We start from the raw sequence: 15789 nt of genomic DNA, 5'->3' as shown, positions 1-15789 counted from the left end.
CTGATTTTGCCCCCTTTTTAATGGAAATGACAGACTTTACTCAGCTGGAGCTTGCCTCTTTAGCTATAAAGTTTCTAGACAGCGCACGCTTTATTTTACAATGATTCACCTCTGAGTGAATTCCTCCCCAGCTAATCATCCAATCCTTTCTCAGTAACAGACTGAACAGAAAAGGCCAAACGCGCGTCGCTCCCGCCATATCTTCCAGTCCCGCTGTGTTCGAGGGCCATTCGGTGAATGTTATATCTACAGCTTGTTCTGGGCCTTCCTTGGGGCCTCCCTTGAATCTTCCACTTGGACTGAATATCTCCACAGTGAGTTACTCAAGAGGTAACCACTGGGAAAATCTATCAACTCCACTCTGAGCTGCTCCTTGAAACCAAGGTATATAGGGCTACCTGGCAGTCCATTACCATCCAGCCATTATATAAGAGGCGCTCTACTTCCTGCTAGAGCTTTTTGATAATGTGTTAACCCAGGGGGGTTAGCAATTACTGATGGTATCGAGGACTAGTCTATGACTGCTCAAAAGCATCCACTGGTGCAGTGGATTTTGAGTGAAGTCATTAGTTTGATTTTAAATATTTATACAGTTTGGGACATCTGCAGGACCGTATTTCCCCACAACAGAATGGCGCCATTAACTGGGTTGTGTTCCTTGGTGTGTTTTAGGAGGTTTAAGGTTCACAGGTGGAAAGGTAGAAAAGACCTGACCCTGCACCCGACTGGCAGCATGCACTCCACTGGGAGGATGACACAAGGACACACAGTCAGCCAAATTCTGGAAAACATGTGGTAGAGAGGTGGTTCTTCCGTTAAACTGGTGTTTAACAGGTGACCTGGTGACATATGTTTTAATATGGAAGTACAAGCAGCGAATGTTGGCAGTCAACTTGCAGTGAGTGACATTTTGAAGTGCAGGAACCAAACTTCAATCATGTGTTTATGTGCACTTGAGTCATCTGATTATTCACAGATTTTGGCAGTAATCTGATTTCTTAAACGTAGAAATGAAAAACCATGGTTTCCTTTTTAGAAGATTGAGGAATTAAGTCAAACCCAGCTAGGTTTGTGAAACTTGATTACCTGGCTCATTTACAGTTAAACAGATTTCTAAAGCTTTTTTTTTTTTACATGCACTTGCATGATGTAGACCCAGAATGAGAAAAGTATCACTTTGCAATGGGCTGGACGCCAAGATCGCAACTTGTTGCTGTGCATTGTTGTGAACCAAACAGTTCAATCCAAAGTCCGACCAAAACTGAAAGGAAGTACAGGGTAATTCAATAATCTGTTTTTTTTTTGTTCAAATTCAAACACAGCAAAAACTTACTGTGTCTTCAGTCCAACCATCAATATTTTTTAACAAGCAGGTTTGCGTTAGTGAACAGGTCTCACCAGTTAACATGGTTCTTATAGTCTAAAATATAATATATATAAAATAAAGTTTAAAATACGCCAATGTGATGAGATAAAAAGAAAAAAACTGAATAAACTCGACTTTTACAGAAATCTGGACTTTCTATGTTTCTTTTAATTCTGAGCATATACAAATAGCCAATGATTCAACAAGTACTATGGCCTATACATCCCATAATGCCGGGTACATTGTGGTGGATTGTGTCTTACAATGCCCAGACCAACACACACACACACACACACATATATACAGACCTCCCTTGAACTCCCTGAACTGTCTTTCCTATCAAGGTAAAACACTGAGTCAGAAGAGAACACTCCCCCAAACTGTTTTCAGAAAGCTCTGGGCAAGAGGGGCAAGAGGGGCGAAGGAGGGGGAGATGATAGAATATCTGCTATCAAAAGATTGATACAGATACTTGGTAGAAAATGAAAAATGAATATGTTGCTGCTTGACATGTTTGTGTTTTATAATGTTGTGATGAAGAGCTTTGCTGGTGCTGATGACAGCACATGCTCCCCTAGAACCAGCCAATGCCAATAGGTGGAATATTTATGTTAGCGAGGTGTGGGGGTTGGCTGCTGCTGCTGTCTTTTACGCTGATTTGAAGGGAGTTACTGTGTAATAGTAATACACAAACCAGTTGACCTTTTAACTACTCATTAGGGGAATAAGGTACGCAGCCAACTCTGGTTCAATACTCTTCACGGGTCAGTGCATTTCTGTTGAGTGAAAGGTATACACTGCCTGGAAGGGAATGTAAACAATAATTAACCTCAACATGAGCCCTGACCTCAAAATTAACCTCATGTGGGCAAAGTGGTGGGTTCGCTAATTTAAACAGTCTTTATCAAAGAAAGACATGAATGTAAAATGGAGCTCAAATCCACAACAAAGCTCGACTATGGAAATATGTAATAAAACTGAAAGCAGGTCAAGCAAGTATGCATTTTGCACGACTCTCCGAGGCTGTAAAGGTAATTCAAAGATTTACGCACTACTAGTGATTTGGGTGAGGCATCTGGTGCAATTGCTGGTAAAGTATTTACTCAGAAACGGAACGATTAAAGAGATTTATTTATGCCATGGCAGTTTAGCTGGGAAAGGCATGGGGATTCGTCAAGTAGGGAGTTCTTTGAAGTGAAGAGAAAACGGCAGAAATCTTCTCAGCAGCTGCTCTCTCCCCCCGCGCCGGTTAGGTAGAGCCCCAAGTCTTTGAAATGACTCCATCAGCTCGTCGGAGAAAGCCAAAAGTGTCTTTGGCACTCAGCACTTATTTTCATATTGTTGGCACTTCAGGGAAGCCCTCATGGTTTTGCTGAAAACATTAAAAAAGGTTTTCATCGTGACGTGTTTGAGATTCTATGTAACTTAAATTCCACAAATTTGCGTGCCACTCCGGAGTTTCTCCACAAGGACTCCCACACTGGCCAGAGTATGCTTAAAAAAAACAGTTTGAGGAATTGTCATTAATAGGTATTCCAAGTAAGGTGAAGCATACCTGTCCATCTACTCTATCTGTCCTCTTTAAATAAAAGGTCAGCTAAATGAGACCTACAAGTAAACCTCTCTTTGCTTAATTACACTGAAGACTGACCTCTGTCAGTTTGTCTTATTGTTTATCCCGGAATGCCAAAAGAAACAATTTTCCCTCCATGTCTTCAAAAAGATTCCAGAAGTGAAGACCAGTTCTACTTGTGCAAGCAGGTCTCGAGTCATTTACTAGTGATGTTTCCATCACCTGGCCAATAAGGACGTTCAGACTTTAAACAAATGGTACGCCACCATCCAAATGACATAGCAAACATCACGCCACTAAGTCATAATTGTTAAGCACCATAGGCAGCCACATATACCCTTTACCTACTCTAGCTTTATTGTTTCTGCATTGTTCACAGAGTTCTCTGAGCCCATCGCCTATCCATCCGACAACGATTTAGCCCCTAGGGGGCCAATACTTCGGGGGTTCCGGTGTCGCGATAACGAATAAAAGGTATCCAGGCCAAGACTTGCCTCTCCGTGTGCTGGTGATTTTTTTACACTCCAATTAGCAATGCGTGAATGTAGTTTAAGTAGCGAGACGATGTATACGACCGGGTTGTTTCACAAGAAGCCATATAGCTAAGCTAATGAAAAGCTAAATCGTCGTCAGACGTTAGCCGATGGCTTGCGACCAAAGCCGGCTCAAACGTGACTGGTCAATACTACTTGGACCAGAATGCTTCTGATTCCCGAATCTTGTCCGGTTGCCTACGGATTCTGCAATCACATGCAGATAGCTGTTTGTAGAGATCAGGCCAAGAAGCCTTAACCAACATCCTGTCCGCCCTCATGATATGCAAACATCATGCAAATGTTCTACAAAGCTAACGTGAAGGATAAAAGTTGAGAGAACTATGCTAATGTCAACTGACTTTAAGCTGAGTTAATGTAGTCACTAAAGTAAAGTGCACGAGAACTCTTTGCTAAATAAATCATTGGCCTGCTTGTGCATTGAATCGAAGGCCCGCCTTCATCTTGTTCAATAGACAGAAGTGGCCCTCTCTCATTGGCTGATGAGTAAGCTTTGTCAGAGCAAATGAACAACTTGGATTGGACTTGGGTTTTGCTGCATGAGTGTTTATTTGTATTTCTTTCATGGACATTTGCTCCAAACATCAATGAACATGACCATTTATTTCTTCTTTTTGGCCTTCTCGGCCTTCCATGCTGTGTGTGAGGGAACATTATTATATTGGGGAGACCATTAACACTGTTTCTTGTTTGTAACTTGTCTCTAGCCTTTTGGAGGGGACGGCTGGTGTGACACCATCAACAACCGGGCCTACTGCCATTATGATGGAGGAGACTGCTGCCCGTCCACACTCTCCACCAGAAAGGTACACAAACAGACATTTCCAGCGCCACACCTCCCGTCCGGCGTATTTACGTAGGAACAGAAAGATTGGTTTCCATCACTTTCTTACCATCTGCTTTTGTTTTAAAAAATAACAATATTTTTTGGAGTACTCTTTCAACAGATATGATACAACTTCACAATTTCCGTCCACTTTTGTTTAAGAGGTGGCAAAGCGTTGCTTGGCTGGCTCCAGGTCTCGCATCTTGCAATCGAGATGGAGCTCAGAGGCTGGGAGCTGGATTCAAAGCCAGATTCTTCCTGTTTACTGTAGTAGAAATCTGTCTCTCTTGGCAGGAGCACCGCGCCGCTACGCAGGAGACTTCAACTAAGCAAACAAACACAAATCCTGCTACTTTCCCTTCTCTCCTGTTAACGACTGCGCCTATTTAGTCTCCCTCATCTGTACTTAAAACAACAGAGGAGACTTGTGCCCTCCGGCTTTTCCACTCAAATGGTAAATAAGCTGGTTTTCACCACCGTACGCCTTCTCCCCTCTCGCGTTAAGCTCCACTGCAGAGGGAACGAGTCAGGGTTCAAGACGTCAGAACACTTGCCAGGGTCCAGACGTTTGAATCCGCTCACTCCATCGAGTCAAATTCGGGCTGATACTAGAGCACACCTAGCTATGGGCTTAATATACCTGATGAGATTTTCTCCTATTACACTTAAACAGTTGCTGCTGACAGCATTGTGTTACTGTGGTGGCTTCATTCAAAGCATCTCAAGTGGAGATGGGAAAGGTTTTTGTTTGGGATGTAGGTCTGCAATCTAACCGCTTTATCAAATGAAAGAAATGTTTAATTGAATCAGTTTGACAAATACCTTGAGTATCTTCATGTTTAGCCGTCCTAGCAAACGCTCCCCCAGCGACTGGTTGGTGCTCGCCACAAATGCAAATGCATCATATTACACTAATTGCTCTCAATGATTGCTGTGTATGTTGGGTGGCTAAGAGGAATGGTATGAATAATAATGAGCAAGCCGCGGGGTCGGGCCAGCGGTGGAAACCAGGCCACTCGTTCCCTCAACTGCTTCTACATAAACACCTCTTTTTTTTCTTCTCCCTATTTTTCTGTGCTTTCACTAGAACTTCTCTCCCATGTGGACCCCCCCCCCCCCCCCCCACACTCTCTATACCCTATTTGGCTACTGTACAGCCACATATTCATGACACTCATTCACGGGGGCCCTGCCTATTAATTCATACGGCCTACAGTTGGCCGGGTCCTCGGCTGTCTCCTTCATGTTCGCGGCACGCCATGACTCACTGGCAGCTCCTTCCTAAATGAGAAGGAGTTCAGCGGGTCTGTAGCTGCCATCACAATAAATGAGCTGCCAGACTGCCACTAACTGCTCTTTCACAGGGGGGGGGGGGGGGGTGTATAGGGGCGGGTGCAGCGAGGTGTCGGTCTGCAGTCTAGTTGGTCACTGTTCACTTGGCGAAGGAGTCAAGTTAAGCGCCGTGAGAGGCGGCATCCTGCAGAGCGACGGCGTTTACAGAACTCTGTTTCCACGTGGCTCGACTTGTGAAGGAAATGACAGGTTTCTAAAACCGCATCATGTATTTTCTCTGCCGCCACACAGGCAAGAAAACCCAAACAATTTGCTTTAGTTTTGGTACGTGTCCATCAAAACACACACAGACAATTTGGATTTTTTTAGCCTTATCTGCAAGTATCTTGTTCGGGTATCTGGCGGGATGAGTCACCTGCGCATGAACTCCATCAAATATTTCAATCAATATTCATATCTGCCAGCTAAACTGCCAGCTGGGGCCTTTTTATGGAGCGCAGGCAGTATTGGTTTTATTTACAGGGGGGGTTGCAGCAATGACAAGGGAGGAGGGATATGTGAGAGATGACTCAGGTGGGATTCGGTTGTCGGCCAACAGGGGAAGACTCCAGAAGAAAAGATCGGAGCTGCCACACCATCTAGGGAAACGCACAATCTCGTTTTGATTTGTTAACTGGAGTCTGTTTGTGTCCAACAAAGGGCCAAGGTAGTAAAAGCAGTAAAGAGCGAACAAAAGGAAAACGGACATGCTTTTTACGTTTGATGTTTTTGATGAATGTGTGAATGTGTTGCTGCAAACAGCAGGGAGGCAACGAATGCAGCCAGAAGACTTGGCTTTGGTTTCTGCGGGTGAGGCAAAAACAAGCCCCCTCTCTCTCTCTCTCTCTCTCTCTCTCTCTCTCTCTCTCTCTCTCTCTCTCTCTCTCTCTCTCTCTCTCTCTCTCTCCTCTTCCAGAGGTTGTTAGGAGGCATCGAAAGGCGGAGCGTTGCTTGGCTCGCTCTGCGCCCGCGTCGATGAATCAAGATGTTAAGGAAACATTTAATGGCCGCGGCAATTCCTCTTAAAATGGGATGGCTGGCATTTTTAAAGTGAAAGGCCTTTCTGCCGAGAGCCCTCTGCGAAACAGTTACCCCGCTGCCAACCCCAATCAGTCGCTGCCTCCCACTCCACTTGTTCGCCTCGCTCGCAGCCGTCCATGTGTCTCTCTCTCTGCCTCCCACTCTTTTTACCCCCTCTCCCTTTTCTCTCTCCCAATCTCCCTCCTCACTCCTTCCCTCCGGGAGCGAATGTTTACATTTCTTGCAACAGACTGCTTCGCGGGGCACCAGAGTTTATTTTGCAACCTGTGGTGATGGCTCGCTTCCTAGACCAGAGCTGGCAGCCTCTCGTTGTTGATTCTTAACATGTGTTCATCCGCTCACCTCTGCCCCCCCCCCCCCCCCACTCCCCGAAGACCCTCAAGGTTTTCTCGCCATTCAGAGGCCCGGTTGAACCATTTGACATCATGCGCTTTATCGGCCTCCGGGGGGCTGTTGGAGTTCTCTTTGAAACTTTTAGGAAACACAACAAGTCCACTAAGACCGACGCTCGGGTTAGTAAGCGGCGTTTTACCTTTCAGTCCAAACGCGATGGAAGAAGCCATGGACGGCGTCCACTAGCCACCGGTTTTCAGTGACGTTGCTCTCGCTCTAAGCCCTGATGTAATATTTCCTCTCACCCCACTGCTATCCATCCTTCTCTTCTAGGCTTTTGTTGCACATATTTGCACTAGAGTATATACAGTATATATATATATATATATATATATATGTAAGTGCACACAATTTGATCAGATTCCACCAAAGACATCTTTAAGAGGGAAACCGACTGACTGTTGTGCTTGTTTGCCGACAGGTCATTCAGTTCGGGGCGGACTGCAACCAGGACGAGTGCACTTGCCGAGATCCGGACGCCGAAGAGAATAAGAGCAGAGCCAAGGACTCAGGAGGAGGAGGAGGAGGAGGAGGAGGAGGAGGAGGAGGAGGAGGAGGAGGAGGAGGAGGAGTGCAATAAGATGGAGGGATGAAAGAGGCTGAACTTGAGTCAAACCACAGACTACACACCACAACACACAAATAACAAAAATATTATATTTGTAATGCGGAGAACGCAATTGAAGTCAGAATTCACACGATAAAAGCCCTTTTATATTTCATCCTATGCGATCTTGCTGTCTAATGGCACAACATCTGAATACCGTTTCAAAAACGGTATTCCTTCTCTCACAAACATCCACATGTGGAGAAATTGTTTTCTTTTTTCTGTGTAGAAGATTCTATTTATAAAAGGAAACCCCTCAGTGAGGAAACATTGAGGTAAAAAAGCAGCCCATCCACTCCAGTACAAATCAAGTCATCATCAAACCGCTCTTCTAAATGGATTCAAGTAATTTTCTGGACTTGATAAGTCCCTAGGGATACAAAATGCCAAAAAACAGTACAGACCTTCCAATAAGGGCTACTGCTACTAACTGTGTTCACCGTAGCATCCAGTTAGAGGAGAAACAGCATTCCATGGAAGTATTCCAAAGTACCACCTTAAAAATCTGTTCAGTTATTTAACTCATCGGATGGATTTTCAAAACCAAAGGAGGACTTTTAAAATTGAAGTCGAGCAGACAAAGGAGACAAGTCGCCTGATCACTTAAAAAAAATCTCTAGCGTTGTCATGGCGAGCCAAAACTAATCCTCCCAAATACTAAGACACACTCTCCATCATCAGATCCTTCAGGAATGTAAAAGGAGCCATACCTGTAAAGACTAACATGTATAGACTAATATATTTGGCTCACCTAACATATCATGACAGATCACGTTATTAGTCAACTCTATTTATACTACAGCTCCAGGAACACAATCTCTACCAAACATGTTTTTCTCATTATGTACACGTCATTCACGTCAACATTTTTGGAATTACAAACGATTACTTCCAAATCTAAGTCGGGCAAATGTTAAATATCAGTGTCCGAATTATTATGGATTTCCACTGAAGCAAAGATGTACTTCATATTATAATGTTGGAGTCAGTGGTGGAACGTTAACATAAACCAAAAATAAAGATTTAAAAAAGGCTTTTGGGAAGGAGGGCATTTCTTTTGCTCAACACGGACCTGAACGTTGTCTCCTGCTTGCATGTATGTCTGTCAGGTTCTGGTATCCGTTAGCCAGAAATGATAAAGTACCACATGTAACTATAAAAAAACAAAAGAAAGAAGTGTAATCATGTTCTCTGTGATATTTTACAGTACTTTATACTCTATATGAAATAAATAGCAACTTTATATCAACCCTCATGAAGTTTGGATTGATTGATTCATGCTCATTAACAGAGGACGTGTCTTTTGTTTGGTTTCTATTTCACATTTTAATATATAATAAGTACATGCAATGAAACATATTTTTGGGCCTGATGCATTTATTTTTAATTTCATGACAAAAATAATTGAAAAGAATGAACTAGGTTTCATACCATCATACAGATATTTGTGTCTCATGACATATGCAGTGATCAATACTCGCTCAGCTTTAGATTTGAAATGACTGAATGAAAAAAGTCTAAAGGTGCTATTTTGTATATTTCCATTTCTGTGTCGTGGGTTGTTGAGTATAAATATGGACATTCTATTGATTGTGGTTTGTGGACAGTTAAATATACATTTTCTTTGAGAAAGGGGAGTTGTCTGTGCTGAAGAACATGAAACATGAACAGAAAATGTGTACATGTGTTCTTGAGGACCTTCGCCAAGCTCAAAGGTCTCCCATCAGAGTGGACTTTGATTCAGAAACAGCAATCTATTATCAAAATATAATGTGCAGCATGTCTAACCTGAGGCTAAAGTACAATGCATACGGATGCCAGCATTATGTTCATAAAATGACACAGAAAGACCAAAAAGATAAATCATGATTGTATGTATCTTCCAGGACCTTCGCCATCCTTAACATAATAACACTACTTTAGGCCAAATTCAGAAGATGGCTTTCCACGGTTTTGAACTTCACAAATTTATGAGAGAAATTTGCCATCTTAATCTCAGATAACATCCCTGTTTTTTCCGTAAATGTACAACTTTAACTTTAACATACATTAGATTAGATAACAGACGTATTTTGACTGTATCTCACCATCAGTTCCTTTTTCTTTGGAAAACCTTTGACTTGATTATTATATCAGTGTTGAAGTGTTGACTTCAGAGCCGAGTTCAGCTAGTGTCGTCACCAACAACCGTGCCGATCCAACTGCAAATTGATCGTACCGTCTTCGAACTCCCCAACTATGTCTCAAGAGTACTTTTTCTTTATGCGCACAAACGTAATGGAAGAGCATGGAAAACCAAGTATCGCATAAGAAATTAGAGAAGCTTTCTTCTGACATCTGACGGTTGAAGAACATCCATACAGCCAATTTTCGTAACATATTCTTTATTGTCCTCTGAAGTAGCAAAGATCAAAGTGAAAAAAGTGAAGTTTATGATCGCCACAGATATTTTACACAAAATATTATCATGCAGATAGTAGATGGTTGCTTCAAATTTCTCCCAAAGGACTCCATCTTGGTGCATTTAATGTTCAAGTCAATTCATTTGAGCGTGTAAAAACCGTCTGCTCTTCACTTCACAACTCTCATCATTAATCCATTAGACTAGACTACGCTACACGACGATACAACAAGACGATAAAATATATAAAATATCACCTGTTGTACATTTCTATACAGAAGAAAAACACTGCGCTTGTAATGTGATGTATTCATGAAATACTCTGCTGCCTATACAAAAATCTACAAGTGTTCATTTTAGTATTCACATATGAGATTTGTTAAAAACCAACAACTAATATACAATTTGCTTTCTTCGACATCAATCTCCAACATGGCCACTGCACAATGACAGAATGATAATAACAGAGGTCGAGCAAAAGTTATACTATACTCACGATAAAAGCACAGTTTTAGTGGAAATGTCAGATAAATCGTTTAAAGACATTATTGCATGAAGTTTTAATACACAGAGAAGCAGTTAAAAACATTAAAAAACTCTAAAAAGCACATGCTTGCTCTACGACTGATAAGTGCAAACGTTTGAGGATGCTTTAGTCTTGACGGGATCGTGAAGAAACAGAATTTTCTTTAACGATTTCCACCACCGGCACAAAAACATAGGAAAATAGGGTGGAGCTCGAAAAGCAGCAAAGTTACCCTTTAACACACTGTTAATTAGCAGATTCAATGCAGAATCAGCACTTTGAAGAGTGCTCATTGGTTGGATTTTGAATGATAAAAGAAAATACTGGTTTGGCAGGTTTTATTAAAAATGTAGAGAAAATGAAGTCACCTGTGAGCTTCCTCTGTGATGCCTGTTATTCAGTAAAACTCCTTTAAAACCACTTCACTTATAAATGCAAACATTCAATACTACATTCAGCAGGATATATCGCTAAAACATTATGATAAAGCTATGTACAATGTTGGTTCTGAATGTCTATGCTACTAAAATAACTGCCAGCAGACCATATATCTATTTTTGATCTTTCTCATAGAAACACGGTAACTCTTCTTTCCCCGGCGTGGATACATGCCATCTCACTGCATTAACTCATTAACCAGTTTGTAAGTATTAGTTCACTTCATTTTGAAATATGTAAAAAGACAAGTGATAGACTGTAGAAGCGACTCCACACAACGCAGCAGCCAATGCTCACAGCTGAGATACATGTGACTGTTCACCAGCTGAGTGTGTTGGTTTTCCTAATAAATGCGTACGACAAGCATCAGAAGCAAAATATTAACGGATGGTCGGACTGTACCGTTGAAACTGAAGCTATGACAAGACCCAGAATCTCCTGGTTCCATTTTTCATGTAAACAAAGCGTTGACTTTCAGTTAGAGGTTGGTTCAAAGGAGCCATTAGCTGTATCCAATATGCTTTTGGCCACTAGTTTGACATCAAGAGTTTGTATTTAGTAATTTTTCAGAAAAATATCTTACGACCTGACTAAGTTTGGATTTAAATAGACGCTTTCTCATTTAGATTAGAGTATTAAAATCTCTTTGTTTTAAAACAAAGATTGTTGAGTCCAACAAAGAAATACAGTGAAATAAAATGCATATTTAGTTATCTGTTTTTCAAAGATAATTGCATTTAATGTCAACACAAAATGTGAGATGGAAGTTTTCAGGCCTCCTGCACTTGAATCATAAAACGTCTTGACACGGCATGCTGCAAAAGGTGTCTCGGTTTCCCAAATGAATTCTGATCCATTTTGGTTGTCCGTGCTCTTGAGGTCCGTCCATTCCTGCCTCACACTAAACGCCAACTACAGATATTAAAATTCATCACATACATTTAATCTAAAAAGAGTGTCTAAGTAAACACTTGAAATATTGTGCGTGCAGCTGCTTCACAGTAAATGGCTGTATTTATAGATGGCTGCTTTACAGTTTGCCTGTCTTTCCCCCATTGACACATCTACACACTAATGGCAGTGAGCTGCCGTGTGAGGTGCTGTACCGGCAACACTGTGATTAAAGTAAAGCTTCACTTAAGCTCTATTTGCTTCAGTCCAAACCAGAAAACATGTATTCTTATTATGCATCATACCGTGATGACAGAAGGAAGGCTTGTATTGTGAAGCACCTGCTGAATGCATCAGGTGTGCGTTGATTTCAACTCTTCATTGCAAGGGAGGAATGGACTTCAGCAAAGCTCAAACAAAGTACAGCAAAGAGCTGTGGACCCACAAAACCCCAGTTTATTAGAGTACTACTACTTGGAAGCTGTGATTAAACTTTTGAATGCATTTACCAATAATGTGGTGAAGCTAAATAGAGCAGTTTGAGGCATTTCAAGTAATTTGCTTATGACACCATAAATGCATATAGCTTATGGAAACAAATGTGAAACCTGCATTTTATTTGTTCCTTTGTTGGGTTTGACGGCTCTCCCACGTCCGAAATGAAACCATCTACTAATTTCACTGCTCCTTTGGCTCGCCGTGGTCATTGTACATGACGGTGAGCGTCTGCTCGTCACAGGCCTTGTGTACGTCCTGGCCCATGTTCGACCAGTTCAGCCCGAAGGCCTTGGTGTCGGTGTAGCGGCAGGACAGAAACTTGAGGGACATCCTACGGAGGCCGATCTTCTGCTCCTGAAGAAGACCCTTACACCACGGGGACAGTTCATCTATCTGGGAGAGGATGAGGCCGGCCTTCCTGTTGGAACAAAGTGGACAAATATGTTAAGTGGGTTTTTGTTTGCCTTCCAGGCCTTAATAACATCCACAAACGTGTCATAAGTATCAGAGCAAGAGCGATTTTCATTCAAATACAACAACAAAAAAGACAACATACGCATACATTTGATATTGTTTTATGCGATATCAGAGATTATTATATGGCTGTGCCTCTGTCATATAAAGTGTCAAAATATGTCTTCAAGCACAAGTGTAAAATTAAGCACAGCTTCAATTCAGTCAGAGCACCAAAGTCACGCTCGTATCAGCTGATCGGCATTCATCCTTCACAATCCTTCACGTTCCAATTATATTAATACAATGTATCCAATATATAACCTCATGCCACCCTCCCTCCACCACCTTGACCTACCATTCATGTGCTATTTCTGGGATTGTTAATGTAATAATTGAAAAGTCTTAATGTATCATTTATTTAATACTTTTTTGAATGGTTCCTCAAAACAGCAGATACTCTTCCGCCAAATCTAACTGTGTAAACATGTACAATATACAGTACATGACCAATATGTTGACTTAAGTGTACCTGACTGAACTTTAAAAGCATCATAAAGCTGATCATAAAGCTGACATGATCTTAGCCCAATGTGCTTTTTAGGGAATAGGGACCCTGATGTGTAAAATGTAGTCTTTCTTGACACCAAAGAGCCCCGCCCCGCCGGACTGCCACCTCATCTCCCCTCCTACTTTGTCACATAGGAAGTCATTTATAAACACCGCAACACCTCCAACAGGAACGTGTCCAATGTTGAAATCTACTTGTGTTTATATTGTGGCGTGCAGATGTACTGCCATATACATTTTTTAACAGAATTCTCCAACATTCCAGAGGAGGAGGGACCGCAAGACCCAGCACAGCCGCTGCCCACCAGCCTGCTGTTCGGCTCATTTTCTGTAACCAGTGTAGAATGAAAGCATGGCGGAAATAGCAAGCTCGCTAACTAGCTAGCGAGCTTGCTAATTCCATCATTCTTTAATGCTACACAGGTATGTAGAAAATGAGCCGAACAAATTGCGACTCATGTGGCGATAACAATGTGCTTTGCTACTCCATGCTACGAGGCATCGCTAGTCGATGAAGCATTAAGTTGTGAAATTCTCGCTTCGTAACGTTACTACTCCGCTGCTCATTTGAATGATTACTAAAAAAACAAATCTCATCGAGTCCGCAACCAACCGTAAATCGGTTAAGTTTATATGGAAGTTATCCAGCTACAACGGTCGCAATGGCTGCTGCTCACATAAAAATGTCCACCGCTCTGAACATCCTGCTACATTGATGTGAATGGTTCTACTCCTATTGGACATTGGATTGTCTACTGTTTTAGAATGACATCACTGTGTGACAGAAACTAAAACCTACCCATCTACCATGGCTTCCCCGAAGGAGCTCTCAGGGTAGGGTGCACTGTTACTGACACATTCCAGCACTGACCCAAAAAGAGCTGGTCCTGTGGAGGAAAACAGGCCAATGGACAGCTGTACAGCGGAGGAAATATGAAATGCATGAACTTGTCCTTTGGTCAAACCAGGCCAGCTGAAATATCACCCTCATTAGTAACATGATGCACCGAGTTCACATAAATACATAGGGACACCGAGCGCAATAAATAATCATTAAGCCTAATGCAGCCTGTTTGGCCCTAGACGTGAAATCCTGTCAAGTGTCTGCAGTCAGAAAATGGCAGCGGGAGAAGATTTCATTCATTCCACACACACTTTCTCCTCATTCCTCAGCCAAACCAGCACTTCTACAGCCCGGCATCCTCGTTCTGCCAAGCCACCGGAGTCACCAGAGCCTCGGCACATTCTGCTAAACTGATGACACATCGGAGCACCCGGGCTGCACATTCAATACGCACAAGTTAGAGGGAATTAAAGGCTCCTATTGATGAACAAAGAACTAAGTGTTTTTACCTCTCCGTCGCTCTAATTCTCTAGATTTCCTTTTCACATGCAGACCACTTTCAGCAGATGACTTCACAGAGCGCGCTGCCCTGCAGCTGTTTGGTTTCCCTCCCGAACACATCAATTTAAATCAGTTTGGAGTGCAAAATGGGCCGGAGAGAGCAAACCACACACAGTGAATTCACAAACAATACAATGTTCTGCTAATCATCAGTGGGCACTCACCTGGTAGTCATGAGGTGGATGTGATGATGATGATGATGATGATGGGCATGCAAATGATGATGGGGAGGTGGGAATGACGAAAACAGAGATGACACTGACAAGGGAGAAGATGGCAGGGGACGTAATGGAGTTGATGAAGTGGTGATTGTCAAGGGTGATCTCAAAATCACTGATGATGAGAAAGATGAAGTAACATGCTTTGGTTCAAAGCTCTTGACCTTCATCAGCAGAAGCCGATGAAGTTCATGATATACGACCTAAAGCCCAAGAAAATCTGCTCAATGGACCATGTGGTGTGATTGTTTTCTAAACTGTTGTATCCAATGTTGAGAAACCAATGGTCTCAGGCATTAAAGTGGTCTAAAATCATTTACTTACATGTTATGTATTCAACATATAGTTATCTAGCTATAGTAATAGCAAAGCCGAGTAATACATTTTTGATTTTAGAGGTTTGCATTCTCTTGAGGGCGCTTAAAGTTGTTTTTGGGCACTGTTCCGGGATGGTGGTGAAAGAAGTTAGTCTGGTAGAGATCTGCACTTTTTCTAGTTAAATAAAGTGGCACACGGTCCACTCTCAGGATCCAAATCGTGATCTAAAACCAACCATCAGCAGTAAGTAAGAAAATATGTTTGTTTTATTTGTAACTCCGGTCTCTGTGGCGAACAAATATCCTCTTGTCAAACATCCATTCAAATGACCCACAAAAGTCTTTTTTTAAATTTCATTTTGATGATGAGCTGAAATTCT

The 15789-nt window shown here is 42.1% G+C and overlaps 2 protein-coding genes across 2 annotated transcripts in view; one reads left to right on the top strand and one right to left on the bottom strand.

Annotated features, from left to right (window-relative positions):
- The window catches only part of pappa2 (pappalysin 2), a gene marked incomplete at both ends in the record, with an annotated part of 71623 nt that extends 63958 nt beyond the window's left edge, over nt 1-7665 (top strand). The window contains 2 exons of the mRNA XM_079173655.1: nt 4201-4299; nt 7507-7665. Of these exons, the coding sequence (XP_079029781.1) occupies nt 4201-4299; nt 7507-7665 (258 nt within the window). The remainder of the gene's footprint in view (nt 1-4200; nt 4300-7506) is intronic.
- Nucleotides 7666-12626: 4961 nt separating this feature from the next.
- Nucleotides 12627-15789, bottom strand: part of astn1 (astrotactin 1) — a gene marked incomplete at both ends in the record, with an annotated part of 365883 nt that continues 362720 nt past the window's right edge. Inside the window, one exon of the mRNA XM_079173654.1 lies at nt 12627-12864. Coding sequence (XP_079029780.1) covers nt 12627-12864 — 238 coding nt within the window. The remainder of the gene's footprint in view (nt 12865-15789) is intronic.

Source organism: Pholis gunnellus, assembly GCF_910591455.1.
Source record: "Pholis gunnellus genome assembly, chromosome: 14".
Lineage (NCBI taxonomy): Eukaryota > Metazoa > Chordata > Actinopteri > Perciformes > Pholidae > Pholis > Pholis gunnellus.
This window is presented reverse-complemented; position numbering and strand designations above follow the sequence as displayed.